The 22,585-nt window shown below is 40.8% G+C and overlaps 1 protein-coding gene across 3 annotated transcripts in view; it reads left to right on the top strand.

Annotated features, from left to right (window-relative positions):
- LOC122807296 (collagen alpha-1(VII) chain-like) overlaps nt 1–22,585 on the top strand; it is a gene marked incomplete at its 5' end in the record, with an annotated part of 1,562,855 nt that overhangs the window by 1,190,195 nt on the left and 350,075 nt on the right. For all 3 annotated transcript variants that reach the window (XM_044078425.1, XM_044078422.1, XM_044078423.1), the window contains 4 exon segments: nt 7,088–7,132; nt 7,244–7,279; nt 21,572–21,607; nt 22,429–22,485. In XM_044078425.1, coding sequence (XP_043934360.1) covers nt 7,088–7,132; nt 7,244–7,279; nt 21,572–21,607; nt 22,429–22,485 — 174 coding nt within the window.

Raw genomic sequence — 22,585 nt, 5'->3', positions numbered from 1 at the left:
TCAGTAGTAGAGCAGTCCACAAACCATGCAGTCCATAAAAAATTAACGAAATCTATATAAAATTGGTAAGCGCTTTCACATAGGAGCTTCTTCAGACCATCAAACAAATAATGGTCACAATTCATTTAAATAATGCACATTCGTTAATTTATGGTGGACTTTTCTTCTGGACTGCATGGTTCATGGACTGCTCTACTACTGATTGTTGCTAATATTTTTAAAATGTTCTTGAGCATCCGAAGGATAGCTCTCCAGCTCAGAAGACTACAAATTCTTGAATGCCTTCATGAGCTTTTTTTCTGTAAAAGGACAATGTTTTCTATACTCCTGGCACTACTCCCTGCCTGAAATGAAAAACAAATAATCTGGTGAGTGATCTCACCAACATGCCCCCTCCTGAAAAGCAAAGGAGACACAGAGCTTTCCATGGCCTTGCATCTCATCCCTTCAATTTGGTTTACTATTTGACTACTTTATTCTGCATTAGTTCCCTGTCTGTTCACCATTCTCTGTTCTTAACTCTTATTTTTGTAAAAATAAAATTGTGATTTGCGATCAGTTATTCACACTCATTCACTTTCCTTTTTCTGATGAGGATTGCAATAATGGCAGATTAATGAGGCAGGCCAAACATCCATTTTCCAGCCACAGATTCCAGCTTATCCTAACAGACCTACAAATAAATTATCCCAAAACAGACAAGAAAAGCAATTCCTTCTGTGTGTTCAGGGTCTCCACTAGGGACTGTTCCCAGTGGGCCATGCCTAGAGCAGCTCTTATTGGTGCACCTGATGAAGAGACAACCTCAATGACTTGTCTCAACTTGAAAGACCACTTCTCTTCTTATAAGGTTCTCCTGGGTTACCAAGCTCCTCAATCCCATATGGAGAGTAAGCTTTTCACTGACCACATGGAGGAACCTCATTTGCAGCTGTAGTACCTGTGATCTCATTCTTTTGATTGCAACCCTTAACTCAGGACTGTAGATGACGATGGAAGCATGGGCTAACCAGTAAAGTGAGAGTTTTATCCAATTACTCATTTCCTTCTTCCCCTCGTAGTTGGTTGAGCACCTGCAAAACTACAGATATTGTCCTGTCTACTGCATTATCATGCTCCCCTTTGTTATCACTCATGAGCAAAACCCTGAAGTACTTAAACTCACCACCAGGGATCGCTGTATCCCTCCTTCCAGTTGAAGAGATAAGCAACTCTTCTGAAAGAGTACAAAAACTTCCTATTTGGAATGAGTTACTGAGGCGCATCACAGTCGTATTGCAGCCAGCAGAGATCAGGATTGCATCATGTGCTAACAGCAGCCATCCCACATTTAGATTTCAAGGCTGGAAATCCTCCTATTGTTGGTGGCATCATGTTATCCTGTGAGTAAATGGCAAAAAGGAATGGTGACAAGATGCAGGGTTAGTGAAAACTGACAACCTCTATGAATAAATGTGAATTAATACTAAGAATGTGGACATACCTCTCACTTAATTCATACAGGGACTAAGGAGCGTACAGCAATGGCCCACAGCCTCATATTCTCACAGGGCTACCTGCAAAAAAATGCTAAGGTATGCAATCATAAGCTTTCTGTTAGTTCAGAAGATGCTACAGACTATGTTAGCAAACTGTCATACTGCCTGTTTGCAAAGATGCTACAGGAAAAAACCCACGAGGCAGCCAAATGGAACCGAAAATGGAAAAGTAAAGTCCAAAAGCAAAATAATCAACGGTCCAAAACATGTCAGCATTAAAAGCATAGTTTTAGTATAATAAAGCCAGAAGTAACAAAGCTTTCAAGTCACATAGACTCTTTCTCAATGTTTAAAACAATGAATGAACGTAATATATATATATATATATATATATATATATATATATATATATATATATATACACAACATACACGTTATAAATAGATAAATTATTTTAGGGTTGACACTCTACCAGGTCTTAACACCATGAATAGTATAAAATCTATTTTAAGAAATACGCATAATTATATTAAATAAAGTATCCAGACGGTGTTATGTATTTTTTGTATTTTAATATTATTTTATTATGATAATATCATTTTATATAGTATTGTGGTGTAGCACTGTGTATGCTGTATATATACAATGGTTACTTGTTCTATGAATGCAATGCACTTTAGCACTTTAAATCTTTTGAATAATTAAGTCATTACATCATGTGATGGAAATGTTATTTTTTTGATAGGATGGCTTCATAAGATTAATATAGATACTATTTATTATGTTCATTCATTGTTTTAAACATTGAGAAAGAGGTCTGAATGAAATTCCCATTGTTCTTCATGACTAGAAGGTTCAGCTAGCAGTCATACTGTCCTCTCCAGCTGTCTAACATGGTGCTTTTAATGGAGGCTGATGGAAGAGCGTGATTCATGCTGCAGTTGTAACACATCTTGTATTCCCCTTTTTAAGGTACGAACCAGCATCTCCATTTGACAGTGCTGAAGGGCTGTCCCTTTTTTCGATGCAACATTGAAGAGGTACATTAACCAAACTGCTCCAGATCTGTCAGCTGCCTTCAACATCTCTTGCTGCTTGGTGATTGTTGAAGCTTGTGACCCTTAGCATGACTTCAGTTACAGTGAAAAACAGGAGGTACCTAAAGATTCCAGGCACTGTTTCCTAAAGGAGGCAATTATACAGGGCTAAGGAGCTCCTCATAATCCTCCTTCCACTACTCAGCAAGCTCCCTAGTAGTGACCGTTACTTCCCCGTCCTAGCACAGCCTGAGTGAAGTCCTGCCTTCCCCTTCTCATACACCATATGGATTCCCAGATAATTTATGGTGCACCTGATTGTCTTTCTCCATGGCTTCACAAAAACTGCTCCTGTGCACAATCTTTCTTATCAGCAATCAGTACCAATGCAGTGCCAACATGACTTATTTTCTTGGCCTGCAAGTACATCTCAGGTAAATAAATACAAGCAAGGATTGGAAGATCATGTTCTTCATTCAACTTGTCAGCTTTCCTCACCACTGATGTCCACCAATGGGTCCAAGGGTTAACACAGTGAAAGGCACCATCCACCTTTTGACCACAGTTCCTTGAAGCAAATTCCTTAATTGTGATCATAATCACGGGCTCACCATCTTAAAAATGAAAGGTGAAGGGGGCAGGTACAGTGGAAGCTTGGTGATAAGCATGGCTGGGGTTGATTCAGGCAGTCTAGACCTTTGAAATGGAACATGATTTTAGGGAAATAGAATAGTACTGCATCGGTGTAGAAGGATCCTGAGCTAATACAAGATGTTTAAAAGCACTTACTAGCAATATTGATAGACTTTTCTTCAGGGGGGATCACTGGCCCTTTATGAATTTGCTTCTAAAGAGAAGCTCAGGATAGGTGTGAGGATTCCTACAAGTCCTCAGCTGAGGACAGTATAGTGGATTTTTTCCAGTTGAGAAGGTTGCCTCACTGTAGCTATGAGTTGTAGACAGGAAAAGTTTGATGCAAATTTTTGAGATATTTCTGCTTATGCACTAAACATCTGTACAAAGTATTCAGGCTTTTTGCAGAAGGTGGGTGAGATGTTAATGGGGGTGCAGTCTACAATCTGCAGTTTTCCTGGTAGACTTCATTGCTAACATGAGGATTACATATACACATGGAAGGTTGTGACAAGACAGAATTGTCTCATGAATGTGAACTTAAGTGGACCTCTCTACACTTCATGGGTAACAGGAGCCACATTACCATTTTCAAACCAAAGAAGACTCATAAATGTATTAGGTACTTGCAGTGCCTTAAAGATTTTTGTAGTCATGTCATAAGACAAGAGTCTGGAAACTGATACAAAAAGAAGGGACACTGCTGTCATTAATGACCATTCTTTGGTAATGTGGACTCACCCTTCAGATGTGAGATATTTAAAAAAAGCAGTATAAGACTCATGTAAACATATTGAATGCAAGTTTCTATCTCCAAATCTTGGAGAAGAGTTTGTGCTCTAAGAAAGCCTGAAGACATTAAAGGAAAACTTTTTCTTTTTAAAAGCAAAGCTGCATGAGACCATAGTGATTTTCATAGTCACAGCAAAGATAAAGACCAGGAATCACAACCTTTATAGAAAGTCAGAAAAAATCAGCTTGTTCAGGAGGACCATAGTGCTAAAATGACAATAGTACCTCCTTACCATCCATAAGGAACTTCATTCTGGGAACAGACTTACAAAGTCTAGGGTTTGAAAAGGATGGAGCATATTCAGTGTAGTATCGTATGTAAATACCAGAGAAGCAGAAAGCCTTCCTTCCTTCCTGGAAGTAAAAATGGTACTATAACTTGATGGCTATTTTGCCACCTGATGATATGTTGGTAATACAGCTTCCTTGCAATTGGGCAAGTCATCTGCCAGGTGCATATAGTAGAGATTATAATGTTCCATCTGAGCAAAATTCAAGTTATAAGCTTGGTGGTTTGACTATTTCCATGAGCTCAGCACCACTGACTATGGTGGCATCCATTTACTGTTTTATCAGGGGTTGAATCTTGGTGATATTGTAATATTGTGTTGTTTCACCAGTTCATCGGTTCAAGCTGTCTTCACACCCCAAGATAAAATTACCATGGATTTGATTATTTCAAAACCAAGGATATAAGAAGTAAAATACCTATCACCAGGTGTGATGGTTTGAAAACAGGGAACAAATACATTTTTGGTGAGATTATTTTATTCAGAGCTCATTTTTATTTGTCATATTTGTTAGTCCTAGAGCTGTGGCACTTACCCATCTAGCTATATATACATATGGGGACATGGAAGGCAAGATATCATTGCTGTTCACTTTGGTCACGATAGCTGAGTAAATATTTACACATAAGACACTATTTAATATGGATGTCTATGACTACAATCACTGGAGCATTCATAGATGAGCTTGGCTTTTCTAAGTCATATAATAAGGTAACCATTTGAAATGTCAGGACCTGCTAGAGCAAGTCCCGAAACACGGAGAGTGAGTGACTGAAAGAATGGACTTACATATACTAGGTCTAATACACCATTTCACAAAATATTTCCATTTATCTGAGGTATGGCAAGCTCTGAGTTGGTATATATAAGTTGGGGAAGGAGGCTTCCCATCACATGGGGGGGTGCAGAGAAATAGAAGAAGAGCGAGTTTCGTAATTCAGTCTTCTCCAGGTTTACTGCATTTTTTTCAGCTTTTTGGCACTTGGCATTTCAAGTTCAGATAACTGCATCCCCTTTATCGAGGAAGCAACTCAGCAATTGTCAACACAGTCTAAACTAACTGAAAGTTACAGAATCTTTTGAATCAAAACCAGTTCAGGATTCCTCTACAACAGATAGAACAGTTAACAAGTCAATGGGCAAAAACACACAATTTAGCGTATAGATAATTTATTTCCTTCACTTCCTAGTCTTGCTTGCTGATTCACAGTGAGCTAATAGCCATCTTGTGCTTATCCTCACAAGCAGTTTGGAGCATTCGGTGATACTGTCTGGGGAAATGACTTGTTAGAGCTGTTACGAATATCTGCAGCTGCAGCATCTTCAAGGTGCTTGCAATTCTGATTTTCCTGTAAGAAAGTCCCAGTCATGAGTTAAGGCTGCTCTAGTCCATTTCTGTAGCATTTTAATTTACAAAGATGCTAGGGGTTTTAGGGGAAGCATAAAACTGGCTGCAAAACACCTGGGACAGTGTTCTGTAGAAATACACACATCTGTCCTGTTATTGTAAATCCAATATCAGTCATGTTTGCAGTCAGAAAAAGAATGCTATCTTATTTTTAAGAACTCTTCAGAGATTTTGTAGGCTTTGGTACGTCTTCATGTTACTAGATTGTTGCCTGTCTAGAACCATATTTGTCCTACCCTCCATCACAGAATCTTTCTCATTTTTATTTCTACTAAGATTAAATGGCAAGAATCCAAGCAAGCTTGTATATTATGCTTGCTGCTTAGACTCTTACTGTAGAATTGGTGAGAATGGCTATTTTGAGTTTGATGTTACACTTTTCTTTACCAGAATTAAAATTCCAGTAAATGTTTTTTGGTGAAATACATAGTTTCTCATGAGGTACTGATAGGAGTTTATGCATCACCTACCTCTCACACTGAAAGTGTATGAATAACAGGCATTGAGTCACCATCTGATGAATGAATATTAAAGCACAGTATCACTGAGAGCAACATATGTCACGGAAGGCATTCCACACAAATTTCCTTTTTGTTTACCATTTTTCTCAAAAGATCTAGAAAAGTAGTGTAGCTCATTAGTATATGTTTACTTGTTTGTTCCAGAGCTGTGTAAAAATTCAAGAATGATGTTGGAAATCTGAGCCATGAGAGCCAGCCATATTGCTAGTGTACAGATAATTGCCTCTGCTTAAAATATACAGGCTTTCACATAAGACTACAGAGAACCCCCATTGGCTTTACTTTCAGCAGGATGTCAGCAGCAGTCATGTTCCATGACTATCTATATATGAGGAATATATTTTGGACATGTCATTGTCTCTGCCTTCACAACACGTAGCACATGCATACAAATCACTCAAGTCAAATCAGCCAGTTATGACAAAGTTTACCCATAAGCAGCAATCAGAGAGAGCCAAGGGACTGGGATTGGCTGCATGTATAATGCATGCAAGCCTGTCTCAGCTCCACTGGATTTCCTTCCCCAGAATCTTTCAGTTCCTCAAAGTAAGAACAAGCATTGCCAGGACTGGCCTTTGGTCAACTGGTGCCCTAGGCAAAAGGTCTCCACAGTGCCCCCCAACACCACCCTGTGCCCCCATCCTGGTCTACCAACACAATTCAGATTACTGGAAAAGTGCCCCTGCTACAGCGGTGCCCTAGGCGGCTGCCTAGTTGGCCTATACCTAAAGGCCAGCTATGAGGATTGCCCTGAATGAGCTTTGTCAGCTGTCCAATAGGGACATTTCAGTCATCTACTGAAAAGGTAGTATCTTATCCAGCTCTTTCCTCAGAAGTATGTATTATCAGTTCAAGGGACAGAAATCCAAAAAACAGATCACGGAAGATGAAGAATTTTGAATGAATTTTGTTTACTTTTGTTTTCCAGGGAGAGGATGGAAGACCAGGTCAAGATGGGATCCGTGGATCATTGGTAATTGCATTGTTTAATCATTTTATATTTGCTGCTGTATATATTTCAATGAGGAGGGCCATTTTAGTAGACTTATTTTACTGACTGTATGTTAATTTGTTTTTTTCATAGGGTCCTCCTGGAAATCGTGGAGAAAGAGGTGAAAAGGTGAAGGAAATGGGCATTTTTTTGCAAATTCTGTAGCTGTATAAGACCATTTATGAATAACCAAGTCTTGAATTGAAATGTTAATTGTAACACTTATTTTTGATTTAACATGAGTTTTTTATATGTTTGAATCACAAAATGGGACAGAACAATGATGCAGAGGATAGATTTGCTGCATTACCGCACTGATTTTTCCAGTGTGGTTTCTGGCGGACAAGGCTTCTGTGCAGAGTGTACATGTCCTCTCTGTGTTTACAGGATATTTGCCAGATGTTCTGATTTCCTCCCTCATTCCAAAGACTTGCCATTATCAACTAGCAAACCGCCAAATTCTTTGTAGGTGTATATGCTGTGCAAATTGGTGTGTGTGTGTGTGTGTGTGTGTGTGTGTGTGTGTGTGTGTGTGTGTGTGTGTGTGTGTGTGTGTGTGTGTGTGTGTGTATACATCACCTACAAAGGATTGGCAACCAATACAAGATTAGATTCTTGTGCTGAATGCTGATATAGGCTCCAGCTGAACCACAAACCTAAACTCAATGAAATGGGGAATCATAAAATAGAATGAATAATTAAATACAGAATATATAGTAAATGCTAGAACATTGTTAAAATGTGTAAAGGACTCCATTTTTTTTTGCTATTTACAGAACTTTCTCATGCCTCAAGTTTCCAAATTGAGAAGGTCACTGAGTGTCTGCAGATGAAGCAGTGCTCCATGTTAATCACTGCATCCCAAACCCTCAAAAGCAGCCTGAGGAACAGAACTACATCTCCATCAGTGTTCACAGTATGACAGCACTAAAGTGTGCATCCTGGCCTGTCTCATCATCATAACCCCAAGCAGCCCTAGCAGCAGTGTGTCTCTGCTACCCCTGAAATGTTTGTGAGCTAAGTATGCAGCACATTACAGTACAAGCTATGGCAATCCATCACTCCTTCAGTCCACCCTAAAATTAGCCCTGATTCTGAGCTACATTATGCTACATAAATGATACTTTTCTAGTGGTCTAATGTGCCCATCCCCAATCTCTGCATAGTGAATAATGCATAAAACACCCCTGGTGGTTTAGAGCCTTTTACTTGGATCCTGTACTTTAATCACACCATCTCCTTTAGTCCCAGACACTATTCTACAGGCTGAACTTCCTGTTAGTCATTTGTATCCTTCATCTCACATTCTGTAAAGTAAACAGGTTATCTACAACACTTTTTCTGTTTAAACTGAAGATGACTGTGATAGCTTCTCTAAGAAATGCCAAAAACCCTGTTTACCAGTTTAGTGTTATTCTAATTCCTGTCGGTGACTGTACCCTGGCAGTGTGGTAGAGACATGTTGCAACACTGTACTACACTAGTTTCATGTGCCCATATGGCTTTTTGCGAAATTAAGTTGATAGCTTGAGAGACCTTCACTTCATCCAACTCAACTGCTAACTGGAGTGTATGTTATCAGGTGCAGGTATTCATATTTCTCTGGATGTTTTGCTCATTTTGCTTAAGTACATAAATAGTATATGTAAGTGAATATTTTAACCTAAAGGGTGGTAGATGATTTTGTCAACCTTTCTGAAGTAGTGGTTACAAACAGTGAGAATTGAAGAATGCACCAGAAGAATGCAAACGTCCTGTAATCATGGCTGCACAGGTAAAAACCACACTCTCCAAAGCCAAGAACACAGCATCCATGGGACCTGACAACATCCCAGGCTGTGTTCTACATGAACTACAGAATGAACTGGCACCCCACCTAAGCACCATGTTCAATCATAACCTCACCTCAGGCTGTGTGCCCACTGAATGGCGTACAGCAATGGTTATCCCAGTCCACAAAGGGGGAGCCACCATGGACCCCGGGAACTACCGCCCCATTAGCCTAACGAGCCTGGTCTGCAAGGCCATGGAATGTATCACCATGGAACTTATAAACAAACCCACTGGTAATCTCCAAACCCGGTTCAGGTTTGTAAAAGGCAGATCATGTCTTCTAAACCTGACAGGCTTCTTTGAAGCAGTCACCAAAGCTGTAGACAAGAGTAAGGTGGTTCACACAGCCTAGATCTCGCCAAGGCTTTTGACACCATCCCCCACTCTGGAATTATAGATAAACTCACTAAACTAGGTATAACTCCCTATGTCACAAGATGGGTTGCCAACTGGCTCACTGACAGAACCCACAGTGTGAAAGTAGCAGACTCCAAATCCAACTTGAGACCAGTGGCAAATGGAGTACCACAGGGTTCAGTCCTGGGTCCTCTCCTGTTTGGTGTCTAATTTTTTGAAGTACAGGCTAACACAGAAGGTCTTTGGCTAACAAAGTTCGCAGATGACTGCAAACTAGGAGCCATAATCAAAACTCCTAACGATGTGGATATCCTACAAAAGGGCCTCACTGAGACAAATGCCTGGTGTCAAAGCCATGGCCTCAAGTTCAATGCCAAAAAGTGCATTGTCATCCCCTTTGGTAAAAACTCTGTACCCATGAGCTACCACATAGGTGGTAGATGACTTAACCCCAAAAGTGTGATAAGAGACCTTGGGCACAGGTGGACAGTAGTCTCTACTTTGATAATCACATTGCCACAGTAGTCAGGAAATCCTTCTACATGGCACACCTCATCACAAAGGGTTTCTCATCCAGGAAAAAAGAGGTCATTGTTCCCCTCTACTCCTCACTCATTAGACCCATTATAGCGTACAACACCCCTTTTGGTATGTACCTCACAAGACATCTACAACAACTGGAAAGGCCGCAGAAATTCCTCACAAAAAGGATTACTGGCCTCAAACAGATGCCCTACGCAGACTGTCTCAAAAAACTCCAGCTTTACTCCATTGCATATCACCTACTCAGAGGTGATCTCTGCCTAACATACAAAGATATGTCAAACCCAGAGCTGTTGGACATGCTCCACTTAAAGAAATCCCAATCCCTCCGAGCTGCACATGCTAGGGACCTAAACCTTGTCACCACAATAAACAGAAAATGCTGGAGGGATAGATTCCTGTCCCAGAGACTTCCCATACTCTGGAACAAACTACCTGTCTATATCAAACAAAGCTCCTCATTAGCACTCTTCAAGAAAAATCTTGATGATTGGATGGGAAATAGGAAATTCACCACGGGGATCACCTCTGTGGCTCTGCTCAACAGGGGTACAGGAAAATTATTTTCTTGGGTGGCGAAAGCCAAGGTACCTTTTTGGCTAGGCTTATAGGCCATAGGGCCAATAGCCTAGTACCAACCTATGAACAGAGATAAGGCATGTCTTATGTGGGTGAAAAAAAAAAAGAAATAAGTTGCTGATTCAGCAAACTGTGCACTGATTCAGAAGCTAGGAACATGAACAGACTAGATGGACAAAGTGATCCTTGTGAGCCATCAAAAGGTATGTTTCTGTGTAACTTTTACTGGAAGATGATATAGGAAAGAAAGGTATGTGAGAGGGTGCCCCTGGTTCTCATTCCAGATGCATCCTGTTCCTGCTAATATCCAGATGAGGATAAACTAGAAATCTCAAAAAAAAAAGATTGTCTCAAAGAAGACAAAAAAACTCTTCTGCAGTCTGAAATGTAACAAACTATATGCTACAAATGTAACAAGTAACTTGTCAGACCTAATCAACAGAAAGTACAGTTGTGTACACTTACCATAAATGTAGATGATCGAGTGTATTCACTGTTGCAGTCCTTACAAAATGGGTTATCCGGCTCCTGGTAGCCCACAGTCAGCCAGAATACCAAAGTCCTTGGTATATGACATCGGCTGCCTTCGGTTTAAACCTGACGTCAGGTACAAAGGAAGGCAGCCAACACCATTTCCTCAGTTTTTCTTGCCTTAACTGTCAGGAGCCCCCGATAAAGGTTAGACCAGGAAAAGAAAAATCCAGTCTGTGCCCTAGGAAAAAAGGGGGATGGAAGGGGGGAACCGGGACTGCAGCAGTGAATACACTCGAACGTCTACATTTATGGTAAGTGTACACAACTGTAATATGTTCATCATGTTTCACTGTTGCAGTCCTTACAAAATGGGTTGATTCCTTAAGCCCAGGAAAAAAAACAAAAGGGAGGAGGAACATCCACTGATTAAGGGTTGGTAAGGATGCCCTGCACCACTGCAGTGGCAAAACCAGTCCTGGACTTAGAAAAAAGCAGTAAATTGTGATGTTTGGTGAAAGTGTGGACAAGTCTATGTAGCTGCTTCCAGGATGTCCTTAGACACCTCTTATAAAAGCTGCTGAGGTCTAGGCTACTCTAGTAGAATGGGTCCTAATACTCTGTGGAGGAACCTTGCCATGCTGTAAGTAACAAAAGTGAATACAATCAGCAATCCACTTAGAAATAGTCTGTTTAGAAATAGCTTTGCCCTGAGCTCCAGGAGCAAAACTGACAAAAACTGATCTGACTTTAGAAAAGGTTTAGTCCTGTCCAGGTAAAATCTAAGCTTTCTGTGCACATCCAGGGAATGCAGTAACCTTTCTCCTCTATTCTGAGGATTAGGAAAGAAGGTAGGCAGGTGGATAGACTGGTTAAGAGTCAAGCTAGAAACCACCTTAGACATAAAAGAGGGATTAGCTCGAAGAGAAACCCAATCCACATGGAAGGTGATAAAAGGCTCTACTGCCATTAAGGCCTGCAGCTCAGACACTCTTCTTGCTGAAGTAATGGCCAAGAGATATGCAGCTTTCCAGGAGAGAAACTTCAAATCTGCTGAGGCAGCTGGTTCAAACGGAGACAGAGTAAGTTTCTCAAGCACAAAATTAAGATCCCAAGCAGGAGTAGGTGCCCTCCTGGGAGGCTTTAAATTGCTAGCTCCCCTGAGGAACTGTTTCATCAAAGAATGAGAGAAAATTGGTTGCTCAAAGGAACAATGAGCAGAAATAGCTGAAGCATGAATCTTGATAGAAGAAAAGTAAGTCCACCATTAAGCAAGCCTGCCAGGTAGTCAAGAATAAGAGGAAGAGTAGGTTGAGAAGGGTCTTCCCCTCTAGTCTGCATCCAAATGGAGAATCCTTTCCACTTATCTGCATAAGATTTCTTAGTGCTAGGCCTCCTGGCCTCACAAAGGATCTCAACTACCTGTTGGGAATGGTTTAAATTATGAGCCAGGCTGCCAAATGCAGTCTGAAGGTGAGGATGCAGAATTTTTCCCCCCTCCTGAACCAAGAGATATGGTATCAGGGGAAGATGCCAAGGCTGAGAATGGGACAGACTGCTATGTAGTGGATACCAATGTTGTCTGGGCCAGTCTGAAGCTATGATGATGGCCCTTGGTTTTTCGTCCCTATCTTTAACAGGATTCTGGGAAGAAGAGGCAGAGGAGGGAATGCATAGATCGAGAGCTGTGTCCAGGAGAAGGACAGAGCTTTGTCATGATTATCCCTGGTGCAAAAGGTTGGAAGAAGGTGGTTGGTCAGAGATGAGAAGAGATCCACCTGGGAAATGCCCCAACGCTGAATGATGCGATAGAAGATGGTCTTGTTTAATTGCCACTCGTGAGGATCCAGGGCTTTCCTGCTCAACTGGTCTGCCAAGGAGTTGAGCCTTCCTGGAAGAAACTGAGCTATCAGATGAATGCCCATGAAAGCTGCCATGGACCATATTATCATGCTTTGTCTGTACAGGGGGTAAGAGTGGTCCCTCCCTGCTTGTTGATGTACCACATGATTGTGGTGTTGTCTGTCCTGACTAGAGGAGTACCAGGAGAGAGAAGATGCTTGAAAGCCATTAAGGCCTGCTGGACTGCCATCAATTCCTTCAGATTTATGTGCAAATTAACTTGTTGATAGTTCCAAGTCCCCTGAATGCATCTGCCTTCTAGATGTGCTCCCCAAGCATAGTCCAAGGCATCTGTGGTGAGAGTCTGGCTGGCAGGAGGTGGACAGAAAGGCAGGCCTTTGTTCTGTGCACAGGCCGTCGCCCACCAAAGGAACTCCATCTGCAGGCAGGGAATCAGAGGAAGAATCAAGTCTAAATCCTGAGTGTGTTGACACCAAAGGTTTTTGAGGTACCATTGTATTTTCCTCATATGCAGTCTGGCATATGGAATCATCAGAATACATAAAGCCATGAATCCCAGGGCTTGCAGGAATTGCCTTGCAGAGAGCTGGGTCATGCTTGCCAAATTCTTGAAGTAATTCAAAAGTTCCATTTGTTTCTCTTGAGGGAGGGATACCATCTGGGCGGCTGTGTTCAGACTCACTCACAGGAATACAATCTTACTGGTACATACCAATTTTTACTTGTTTTCATTGATAATGTAGCCCAAAGAGGTGAGAAGGTTATTTACAAAGTCCAAATCCTTTAGAAGTTGCTCTGGAGAGTTTGCCTGAATAAGACAATCATCCAAATGTTTGTTTGCCTGCAAATAGCAATGAATGGAGCCAGGCATTTTGTAAAAACTCTGGGAGCAGTAGATAAGCCAGAGGGCAGTGCAGAGAACTGGAAGTGCCTGTCCCCAGCCCTGAAGTGAAGGAACTGCCTGCAGCTTTCCTTTATTGGGATGTGCAGGTAAGCTTCTTTTAGATCCAAAGTCATCAGCCAGGAATCCTTGGCCATCATTGGCAACAACTGCTGAAGAATGAGCATTTTGAACTTGGGAATCACCAGAAAAGTGTTTAGAATGGACAAATCCAGAATAGGGCACCAGGTGCCCCCTTTTTTGGGAACCAGGAAAAGTCTTGAGTAGAAACCCTGGCCTATCTGTAGTGCAGGAACTGGCTCTATTACTCCCAGGTTTAGCAAAGAAGAAACTTGTTTTTCTGCTTCTGCCCTTTGAAGTGGGGAGATATCTGGGTATCCTTAGAGGACCGGGAAGGTGTGAAAGGAGAACTTGTAGCCTTGGGATACTATTTTGAGCACCCATTTGTTGTCTGTGATAGTGTACCAGACATCTGCAAAAATGGCTAACCTTCCCCCCAAAGGAAACCCTGGGCCCACAGATGCAAGCAGGGAAAGGCTGGAGTCATTGGGAATGCTTGCTTTGGGAAATTTGCTTAGAATTTCCCAATTTTGAAGAGGAAGCTTGCCAGTGCTTAGCCTTTTGAGGGGTGGAAGTCTGTCCCCTAGAAGACCTGTAACCCCTAGGCCTAGTGTGACCCTGTTTACTAGGGTCAGGAAAAGTCCAGTTTTTAGAAGGGTAATGCCTACTAAAATGAGGAGGCTGAACTTGCAGAAAATCCTTAACAGTTTGCATAGATTTGGCCTTATCCTCCAACTTTTTCAACACCTCTTCTGCTTTGATACCAAAAAGAATGTCCTTGTGCAAGGGCATATCCAGTAATTTAGATTTAACAGGTTCAGTAAGGGGCTGTTCCCTGAGCCAAGCATGTCTTCTAATAACTGAACCAGTGGCCGCTGCCCTGCAAGAAGCCTCCAGTGTCAAAACCACAATGCAGAGAATGTTTAGTGACAAGAGTGGCAGAATTCAATAAATCTTGCATGTCCTTACCATTCATCAGGGAAGGAGCACAACACCAGCAATTTTAGCCTTAATGGCCTCCAAAGTATGCTGCTGATACTTAAGCATATGAAAGAGACAATTAACAGACCTAACAGCCAGGGTGGAAGACGTATAAATCTTTTTATCCCATCTATCCAGGGCCCTAGATTCCCTGTCAGAAGTAACAGGATTTTTAGCAACCATGGCTTTAACACCTTTAGGGCCCTGAGAAATGATCTCTGGATCAGCAGTAGGATTATTGAAAAGGAACTGATGAGAATCAGGAACTCTATAATACCTGTCAGGCTTTCTGGGAGCAGGAGGAGCAGATTTAGGAGTCAAAGAATTCTCCATGAAAACATCATCAACAACTTCCAAAACCGGAGGGATATCCAAAGGCTTATGCTGTGGCAAATCCAAGAATTCCCTAATCCATTTCTTAGACTGAGGGTAGTCCTGACTTTCCCATTTGAAATGCTCCCTAAGAGTATACAGAGTATCTCCAAAAGAAAAATCTTCTGGAGGGGAGGCAGAAGGAATGGAGTCTTCTGCATCAGAATCCTCAAAACCAGAAAAAAGCTGAGAGTTTCCCTCTTCATCAGCAGAGGTGCTGGAAACCTCAGAGTCTGTGCCAGACAAAACATCTGGGGACAATTCCCTAGCCCTCTTAGAAGGAGGTGGCTGAGAGCCCCTGATAAGGGTCAAGAGATCACTAGCCATCTTAATCATCTGAGACTGAGGCATTTGAGGGGAGGCCGGCGCCTGCTTTGGAGTTGATTTTCGGCTGGAAGGCCTGCTAGAAAGCCAGAAGAACTCAGGAGGCCTAGCCAGCACAGAAGTCTGAACCAAGGTCGTCGGTCTGGATCTGGTCTCCGGTCAGAGAAAAGAGGCCTCAGAAGCCGGCGCCTGCTTAGTGGCTCTGGATCCATCAGAGGTGGCGACTGGCAGAGGGTCCAAAGATGAAGTGGAAGCCTGCAGTATGGAGGACTCAGAAAAGGTCTCCACAGATGCCTGCTGCTGAACATCCGTGGACTGCAAGGCCAAAGAAAGCTCCTCACTGACTTCCGCTGGGCCAACAACCAACTTAACAGGGACGTCATCTGTTAATTTGACCCTAAGCCTGTTACGATCCTTATCCTTGTGCTTCTTAGGAACATCTGAAGTCAGAAGACCAGAAGACGCCATACAGATGAACTTAGGCCAAACTCCAAAATGCTTGAACAAGATCCTAGCTCTACGGTGAGTGGTACGCAGGTTGACAGAAGCACAGAGAGCACAATTAGGGATGTCGTGCTCAAGGCCCAAACAAGTGATACAATAAGAGTGAAAATCACGGTACAGAATCTGTTTTCCACAGGCAAGACAGTTATTAACTTTCTCTGATATTCGTTAAAGCAAGAAAAGGGTGTCCTCAATGGGGTACTTATCTGAGGATGTCTTCAACTAAGCAGTCGGAATACAAAAAGAAGGTACTCGGCCGACCGGCATTCGTGCAAAATGCTTCTGATTTGGACTGGGCGGCAAGAAATACTGAGGAAATGGCACTGGCTGCCTTCCTTTGTACCTGACATCCTGACATCAGGCTTAAACCAAAGGCAGCTGACGTCATATACTAAGGACTTTGATATTCTGGCTGACTGTGGGCTACCGGGAGCCAGATAACCCATTTTGTAAGGACTGCAACAGTGAAACACAATCAACATCCAACACTTCTGCATTTCAGTGGCAGGAGAGAGAACCAGCTCTGATGATGCCTAGGATTTGAAGTGCTTAGTCACGAATAAAGCTGGTTCTCTCTCCTGCCACTGTGCTGTTTTTTCCACGTTTTTTATTTTTGGTTTTATTAGTGATTTTCACCCCTAGTGAGGTGAAATTTATGTGTTGGACTTCTGCATTTCAGCTGTGACTGCAAATGCAGCATCAGCATTCATTTATGCTTTTATGGAGTCTCATGGCACAGTTTATTCCATGTATTCACAAGTCTGTTAATCAATAAGTACTTTCACAGACCCAGGGAGCAGTTGGCTACTTCAGTATGCTTTGTATCCACTCCTCCTGCCTTCCTTATCAGGAGGATCACTTCACATCATCCTTGCTTGATATTGTGCAGCCATATAATCTCTGTAAATCTCTTCTGGCATCTTTGAGAAGACATCCATTTTCTATAGTGTCTGATCAAGTCCTTCCCCTCCATCTTATACACCCTTCTGTTGGCTTTTCTATGGTATTTTTGGCACTGTGATGTTCTTCTCTCCTTGCATGGTTTCCAGAACTGCACATAGTACTCTAGGCCAAGACCAGTACAGTCCTTACCTGTCTGCATCTGGGGTTTATTGCTCTAGGGATATGACCAACATTAATTTGGCTGTTGTCGTTGCCCCCTCACTCTTCTTCTTGTGGTCCAGCCCTGATGTAATGAACAACCTCAGACCCTTTTCCTGCTGTATTGGCATAAATGTTAATTTTAATTTTACTGTCATATATTTATTTAGTAAGTTGGTACCTGAAATGGTAATTGTCCACTTTCTTAGCTGATACTTGATACAAAGGTTGTTGAAGCCCCAGTGCAGTGCATGCACACTGAACATCAAATGCAACTTTCTTTCCACTAGGCTAGCCTTTTTGAATCCTTTTCTAGACATTCCTCTACTATTTTCTGTTGAGACACCAATCGTGTATTTCATTGAAGATGTTGACCCTGCCTTCTGTTCCCTCATACATGTCTAAAACAAACACAGTAAAAAGTAGTAGGTCCATAACTAACACCTGCAGTTCCCAGTCACTTTCATTATTCCTCTAACATCATCCCTCTCATCACAGACCTCTCTGTCCCCAACTATGCAGAAATCTGCTTCTTCATTCTTTTTTCTTCCCTCAGCCCCTCCAATGTTCTAACAGCTTCCTGTGTGGGACTATTACAAAGATCTTGGAGAAGTCTGGGTACACCATGTACATCAATTTTCCCCTTTAGAATTCTGTTTTAAACCAGTTATAAGACAGAATCATGTTTGACAGACAGCTTATTCTGACTAGAAATGTGTATTATGTAAAGCTTGTTGTCTTCTAGGAAATCCCTCGGGATTCTCTCTATGACTTTCTCTCATAGGCCTTTTCTTTCCTGGATTTTTTTGTGTACTCCTCAGGTACAGGTACTTTTGTACTAACCAGTGTTCTCTTGAAGATCTCCATCAGGAGGTCAGCAACACACTGGCTAGATTCCTGATGACCTTAAGAGGCATCTTATCTGATCTCTATGATCTCACCATCATAAGAGCAACTACTTCCTTCTCCACTTCCTTCTTTCCTATCCATCTTGCTGTCTACTGTCCTACTGTCCAACTTCACTTCCAGCATGATAACTTCACTTTGCTTTCCTTTGTGAAGATTTGAAGCAAAGTCTTCATTCATTGCCTTCACTTTTTACCCAGTCTTTTATATTCTTCCACTCAACTTTGGATGCCTTGGCCAGGACTGCCCCTCCATCCTTTATTTCTGCTGTACACCTCTAAAAAGCAAGTCTTCCTTTTCCTGGCCCCTGCTACAACTCATTTGCAGCTTAATGACCTTCCTGCCATCACCACATTTGTTTTCTTCTACTTGCCTCCTAATACTGTGACTTTACCACCTCCTTGTCCTCTCATTTCCTATTTTCATATGCCTTCTTCAGTCTGTATCAGAAGTGAGTTGCCCAATACTGAAAGTCCTGACATTTCAAAAATCAGACTGCAAGTTCAGCGAAAAACAGTGAAATCTAAAATTCACTGACAGAGTTTCACCCCCCCTTACTCATCTCCAATGTGGAGGCTGTTCCCTTCACATTCCTATTACTTAAAAATGCTAATTCAAAGATGAGTGTGTGTAATACTCTGTGATACAGTATTCTCAGACTGATGGTCACAATTACAGTCATTGAATTTTTAACAGGTATTATCTTTCTTTTGCCAAAATTGCTAGTTTTGTAGTCCTATATACCTACATTGGCCTTCTCCTCTTTGTACATTTTTTAACTCTTCCTCAAACCCTTGACAACAGTGTTGAGTACTGCATCCACTGACCATAATTTGTTTACTTCCTCCATTTGTCTATAGCCTCCTAAATCATCTCCGCAGATCAGCATAATCACTCCTAAAATATTTTACTGTCATCATATATTTGGGTTCTTATCCTTTTACGTTCACTAAAGCAAACAGTGGCATGATCACTGTTAGCTAACAGTGCCTTCACCAGGATGTCCCTGATCACCTCCTTCCTTGGTTGAGACCACACCCCAAAGTCCAGCCTTTCTGGTACAGTCCTGCATCAGTTGTTTAAGTATCTCATGACACAAGGCATCAATTATCTTCTACTTGCTGTTGACCCTAGAGTTCAGAATCCAGTCTGCTCTTGGTAGACTTAGATCCTTTTGAGGATAACCCCCTTCCCCCTCTTCCTACAAACTCCTGTGTTCTGTTCTTCAGTATTTCATCCTCTTCTCTTGATGCCTCTTGGACATCTATTTGTGTGTTCTCCATATGCTCACATGGGTCTTCTCTATGTATTCTGTTTCCTCAAAAAAAAGTATGCTGATTGATTGGTTACTCTAAAGCATCCATATTATATTTAGATTTCCCTTGTGGCCTGTGTAGTGACTGAAAAAGGTCTGTGATGATCATTGTACTTACCATGTTAACAAATTAAATGTGTGTGTTTGTATATACATATACATATATATATATATATATATATATATATATATATATATATATATACATATATATATATATATATATACATATATATATATATATAGCCGGCATCTACTTTTTGTCCAGACTAAGGGTTATGATTGGGAGATCTCATATGAGGTGATTCAATGGTTCGGCCTTTTGGATACTGTGGACCTGATTATTTCCAAGAAACATCTACGTGAAGATGGACTCAGGTAAAATGTTTATCCCCATAACTCTCAAAATCGTTGCGCAAGAATCAAGAACAAAGAAAAAGCAATGTGAAATATTGGGGAGGGGGCAAAAGCCCAAAATCATTGACAGTTTAAATTTTTACTCTAATTCTCTGTTGCTTTCTTTAAAAGCTGTCTCGCTATGTTAAATCCATTTAACATAGCGAAACAGTTTGTAAAAAGCAACGGAGATCTTGCTTTCTCCATTGCTTTTGCCCACAGCTCTGATGTACTGCGTGGGCATACGCATGCGCAGTACATCAGAACTGCCGCAGAATACTAGACAGCTGCGGAAGGGCAGCAAGGAGGCATTATACAATGCCATTATTTAAGAAAAGTAATTTTTTTTCTTAAATAATGTCATTGTATAATAGCAATAACCCACGCCTGGGTGTGGGTAATGCTGGATTTACTCATGGTTGGCTACCCACACCCAGGCGTGGGTTATTGCTATATTAAACCATAGCCACAAGAAGTTAAGCTTTTCCATCTATAACATTACCATAGGATAACATGAGTTGCATCCATAAACTTTAATGGGACACCTTCTCACATGCTCAGTGGTGCACCCATCAAAGTCTGTGCATACAACAGATGCTTTTCCTATGCCTGTGTCACTGGGGTGAAAGTTTCTTGCTTTTCCTCAGTAACATCAGGGCAAGGTTTAATGTTATATATGAATGCTATGAATAAAATATTTTCTGAAAGTGGAAAGTCCTGCTCATGAGTTTATGTAGTACATGTTACAGAGCTAAGGTACATTTCAAACATTGGCAAATCACTGTAACAACATATGTTATAGCAAGTACAGTGGTACCTTAAGTCTTGCTTTGGTATGGTAAATTATTTTAGGCTTCTCAAAGGCTGTCTGTTTCTGCTTCTTAGCCGTAGGTTTGTGCTGTCAAGACTTTTCTTATTGGAATGCCTTTTGAGCCTCTGGCTAGGAAAAAATATTGGGTGAAACTATGCTGACATCACATTTTATTCAGTAAGCTAGTTCATAGCTGGTACATCTATATCTGATGAAAACTGCTTTGGAGCATTGTATGGTTTCTTGATGGTACATGTTCTATTAGATATGGAATCAAATGAGCTTGAAGATATAGTGTTACAGTAAGTACTTTATATAATTACCAACAACAGTAAGCAACCAGTGCCCAGGAGCATAGCCAATACTATGCCAACTCAAACCAAAACAAGTAGACAATGTAGAGGTGCAGTGGATAAGGACAAAAAGTGCGGTGTAAGAGTTAAGTGTTTATATTTGTACTTCTTTTCGCACCTTACACGTACTGTTTGTGTTTGAGTGAGTTAATAAAATCATCTTTGCTGACCTCTGGGTTGGTCTGTGGTTTACTGCACCTTTACAGTGTCTACTTGTTTCACTTTATATAATTATATTTTCATTCTGATTTCAGAATTAAAATATGAATATTTGTACAATTTGCTTCATAGAAATGGAGGGTAACTTGATTGCTAGCAATGTCTCCACTTCTACAATGATAGCTGGTATAATTTTGAATTATCATACAACTTGCAGAAGTTCAGAAAGTCTTGTGATTTCAGAAGGTTTGCAGCTGTACAAAGTGACTAACATGCACATTTAATGTACTACCATTGTTAAGTAAGTGCTGTGTTTACTCATAATTTCAAGAGACATACAAGCTGATTTACAAAACAATTTGACTGTTCAAATTTAGAAAAGATTACTGATGTAACTTTTGCATGTCTCCTGAGTTCACAAATATTATATCAGCTAGTTATAATATATATATTCATCTTTGTGCATTTCTCCTTGGTAGCTAGGTAGCTGACTGTGCATTGCAGGTACAGCTTTGTGTTGTACATATCTTGGTTTATAACAGCATCGTAGGAATCTGTCAATGCTAAATTGTATGTTTTGTCTTTAATTTAGGGAGATTCTGGTCTTCCTGGAGATAAAGGAGAAAAGGTAAGCCTCCACTGTAGCCATTTATCCTATTAAACATTAGCCAACATGTTGGCTACCCTCTTGCTTTTAATACTGCTGTATTGAAGATTGCAAGTAAATTTTCTGTCTGACAGTTTGTTAATGTCTGCATTAGAAGGGACTGATGCACAGTTAGTGAAAAACCTCTCACTGATTCCCACTGCTGGTTGTCTGTGGCCGTGCACCGCCAGCTGTCTTCTACGACTAGTGTTCTGTGTGGTAAGATGATGATTGGAGGAGTTGCATAAACCAGCTGGAGGATGTTCAATATGTACTTCATGCTGATAATGATGCTGTTGTAGGCCTACTTTGTACGTCTGATACACTATTTCTTTTTTCCTACAAGTCCTTGTAAAAAGTACCTTGGTTCAGGAGGATTACTGACTAACAAGGTTAAACAAAAATCCTTTGTCACAACACAGAGCTAGAGAACATTGTTATGAGGTTGCTGGAGGAGTACAGCTTGAATTTTTATTGGTAAACTAGCAAATGCAGTGAAAATGGCATTGTGCATATTTAAACATCTATCATTTTTTGTTATTATCTTTAGAGATCAGTAATCTAATGTGGCCTGTTGTGTTTTTTTTTTCTCTAGATTATAACTGCTAAAAATGAATTATAAATAAAAGTAATATTAATAGCATTTACTGAACACAGATTTCTTCTGCTCTTTATTTATTTATTTATTTTTCTTTAGTATTCATATAGTTGTAGTGAATGGAACATTCACTATTTGAAACCATATTTGATGTTTTATTAAATATATGTGGACTTCTTTATAGTAAGTTTTTTTCTCTCCTTAGGGTGAAACAGTGGCTGTTGCTGGACAACCTGGAGCAAAAGGCAACAAAGGAGAACTAGTAAGATTTCTTTGAGCATGTATTATAATTTATATTAATTATACAGCTAAAGAAATCATAGGCAATGCATTTACTTCGTGTTAAAAATGAAGAAAAACAG

The sequence above is a fragment of the Protopterus annectens genome, chromosome 7.part0, assembly GCF_019279795.1.
Source record: "Protopterus annectens isolate FY-2018-M chromosome 7.part0, PAN1.0, whole genome shotgun sequence".
Lineage (NCBI taxonomy): Eukaryota > Metazoa > Chordata > Ceratodontiformes > Protopteridae > Protopterus > Protopterus annectens.
This window is presented reverse-complemented; position numbering and strand designations above follow the sequence as displayed.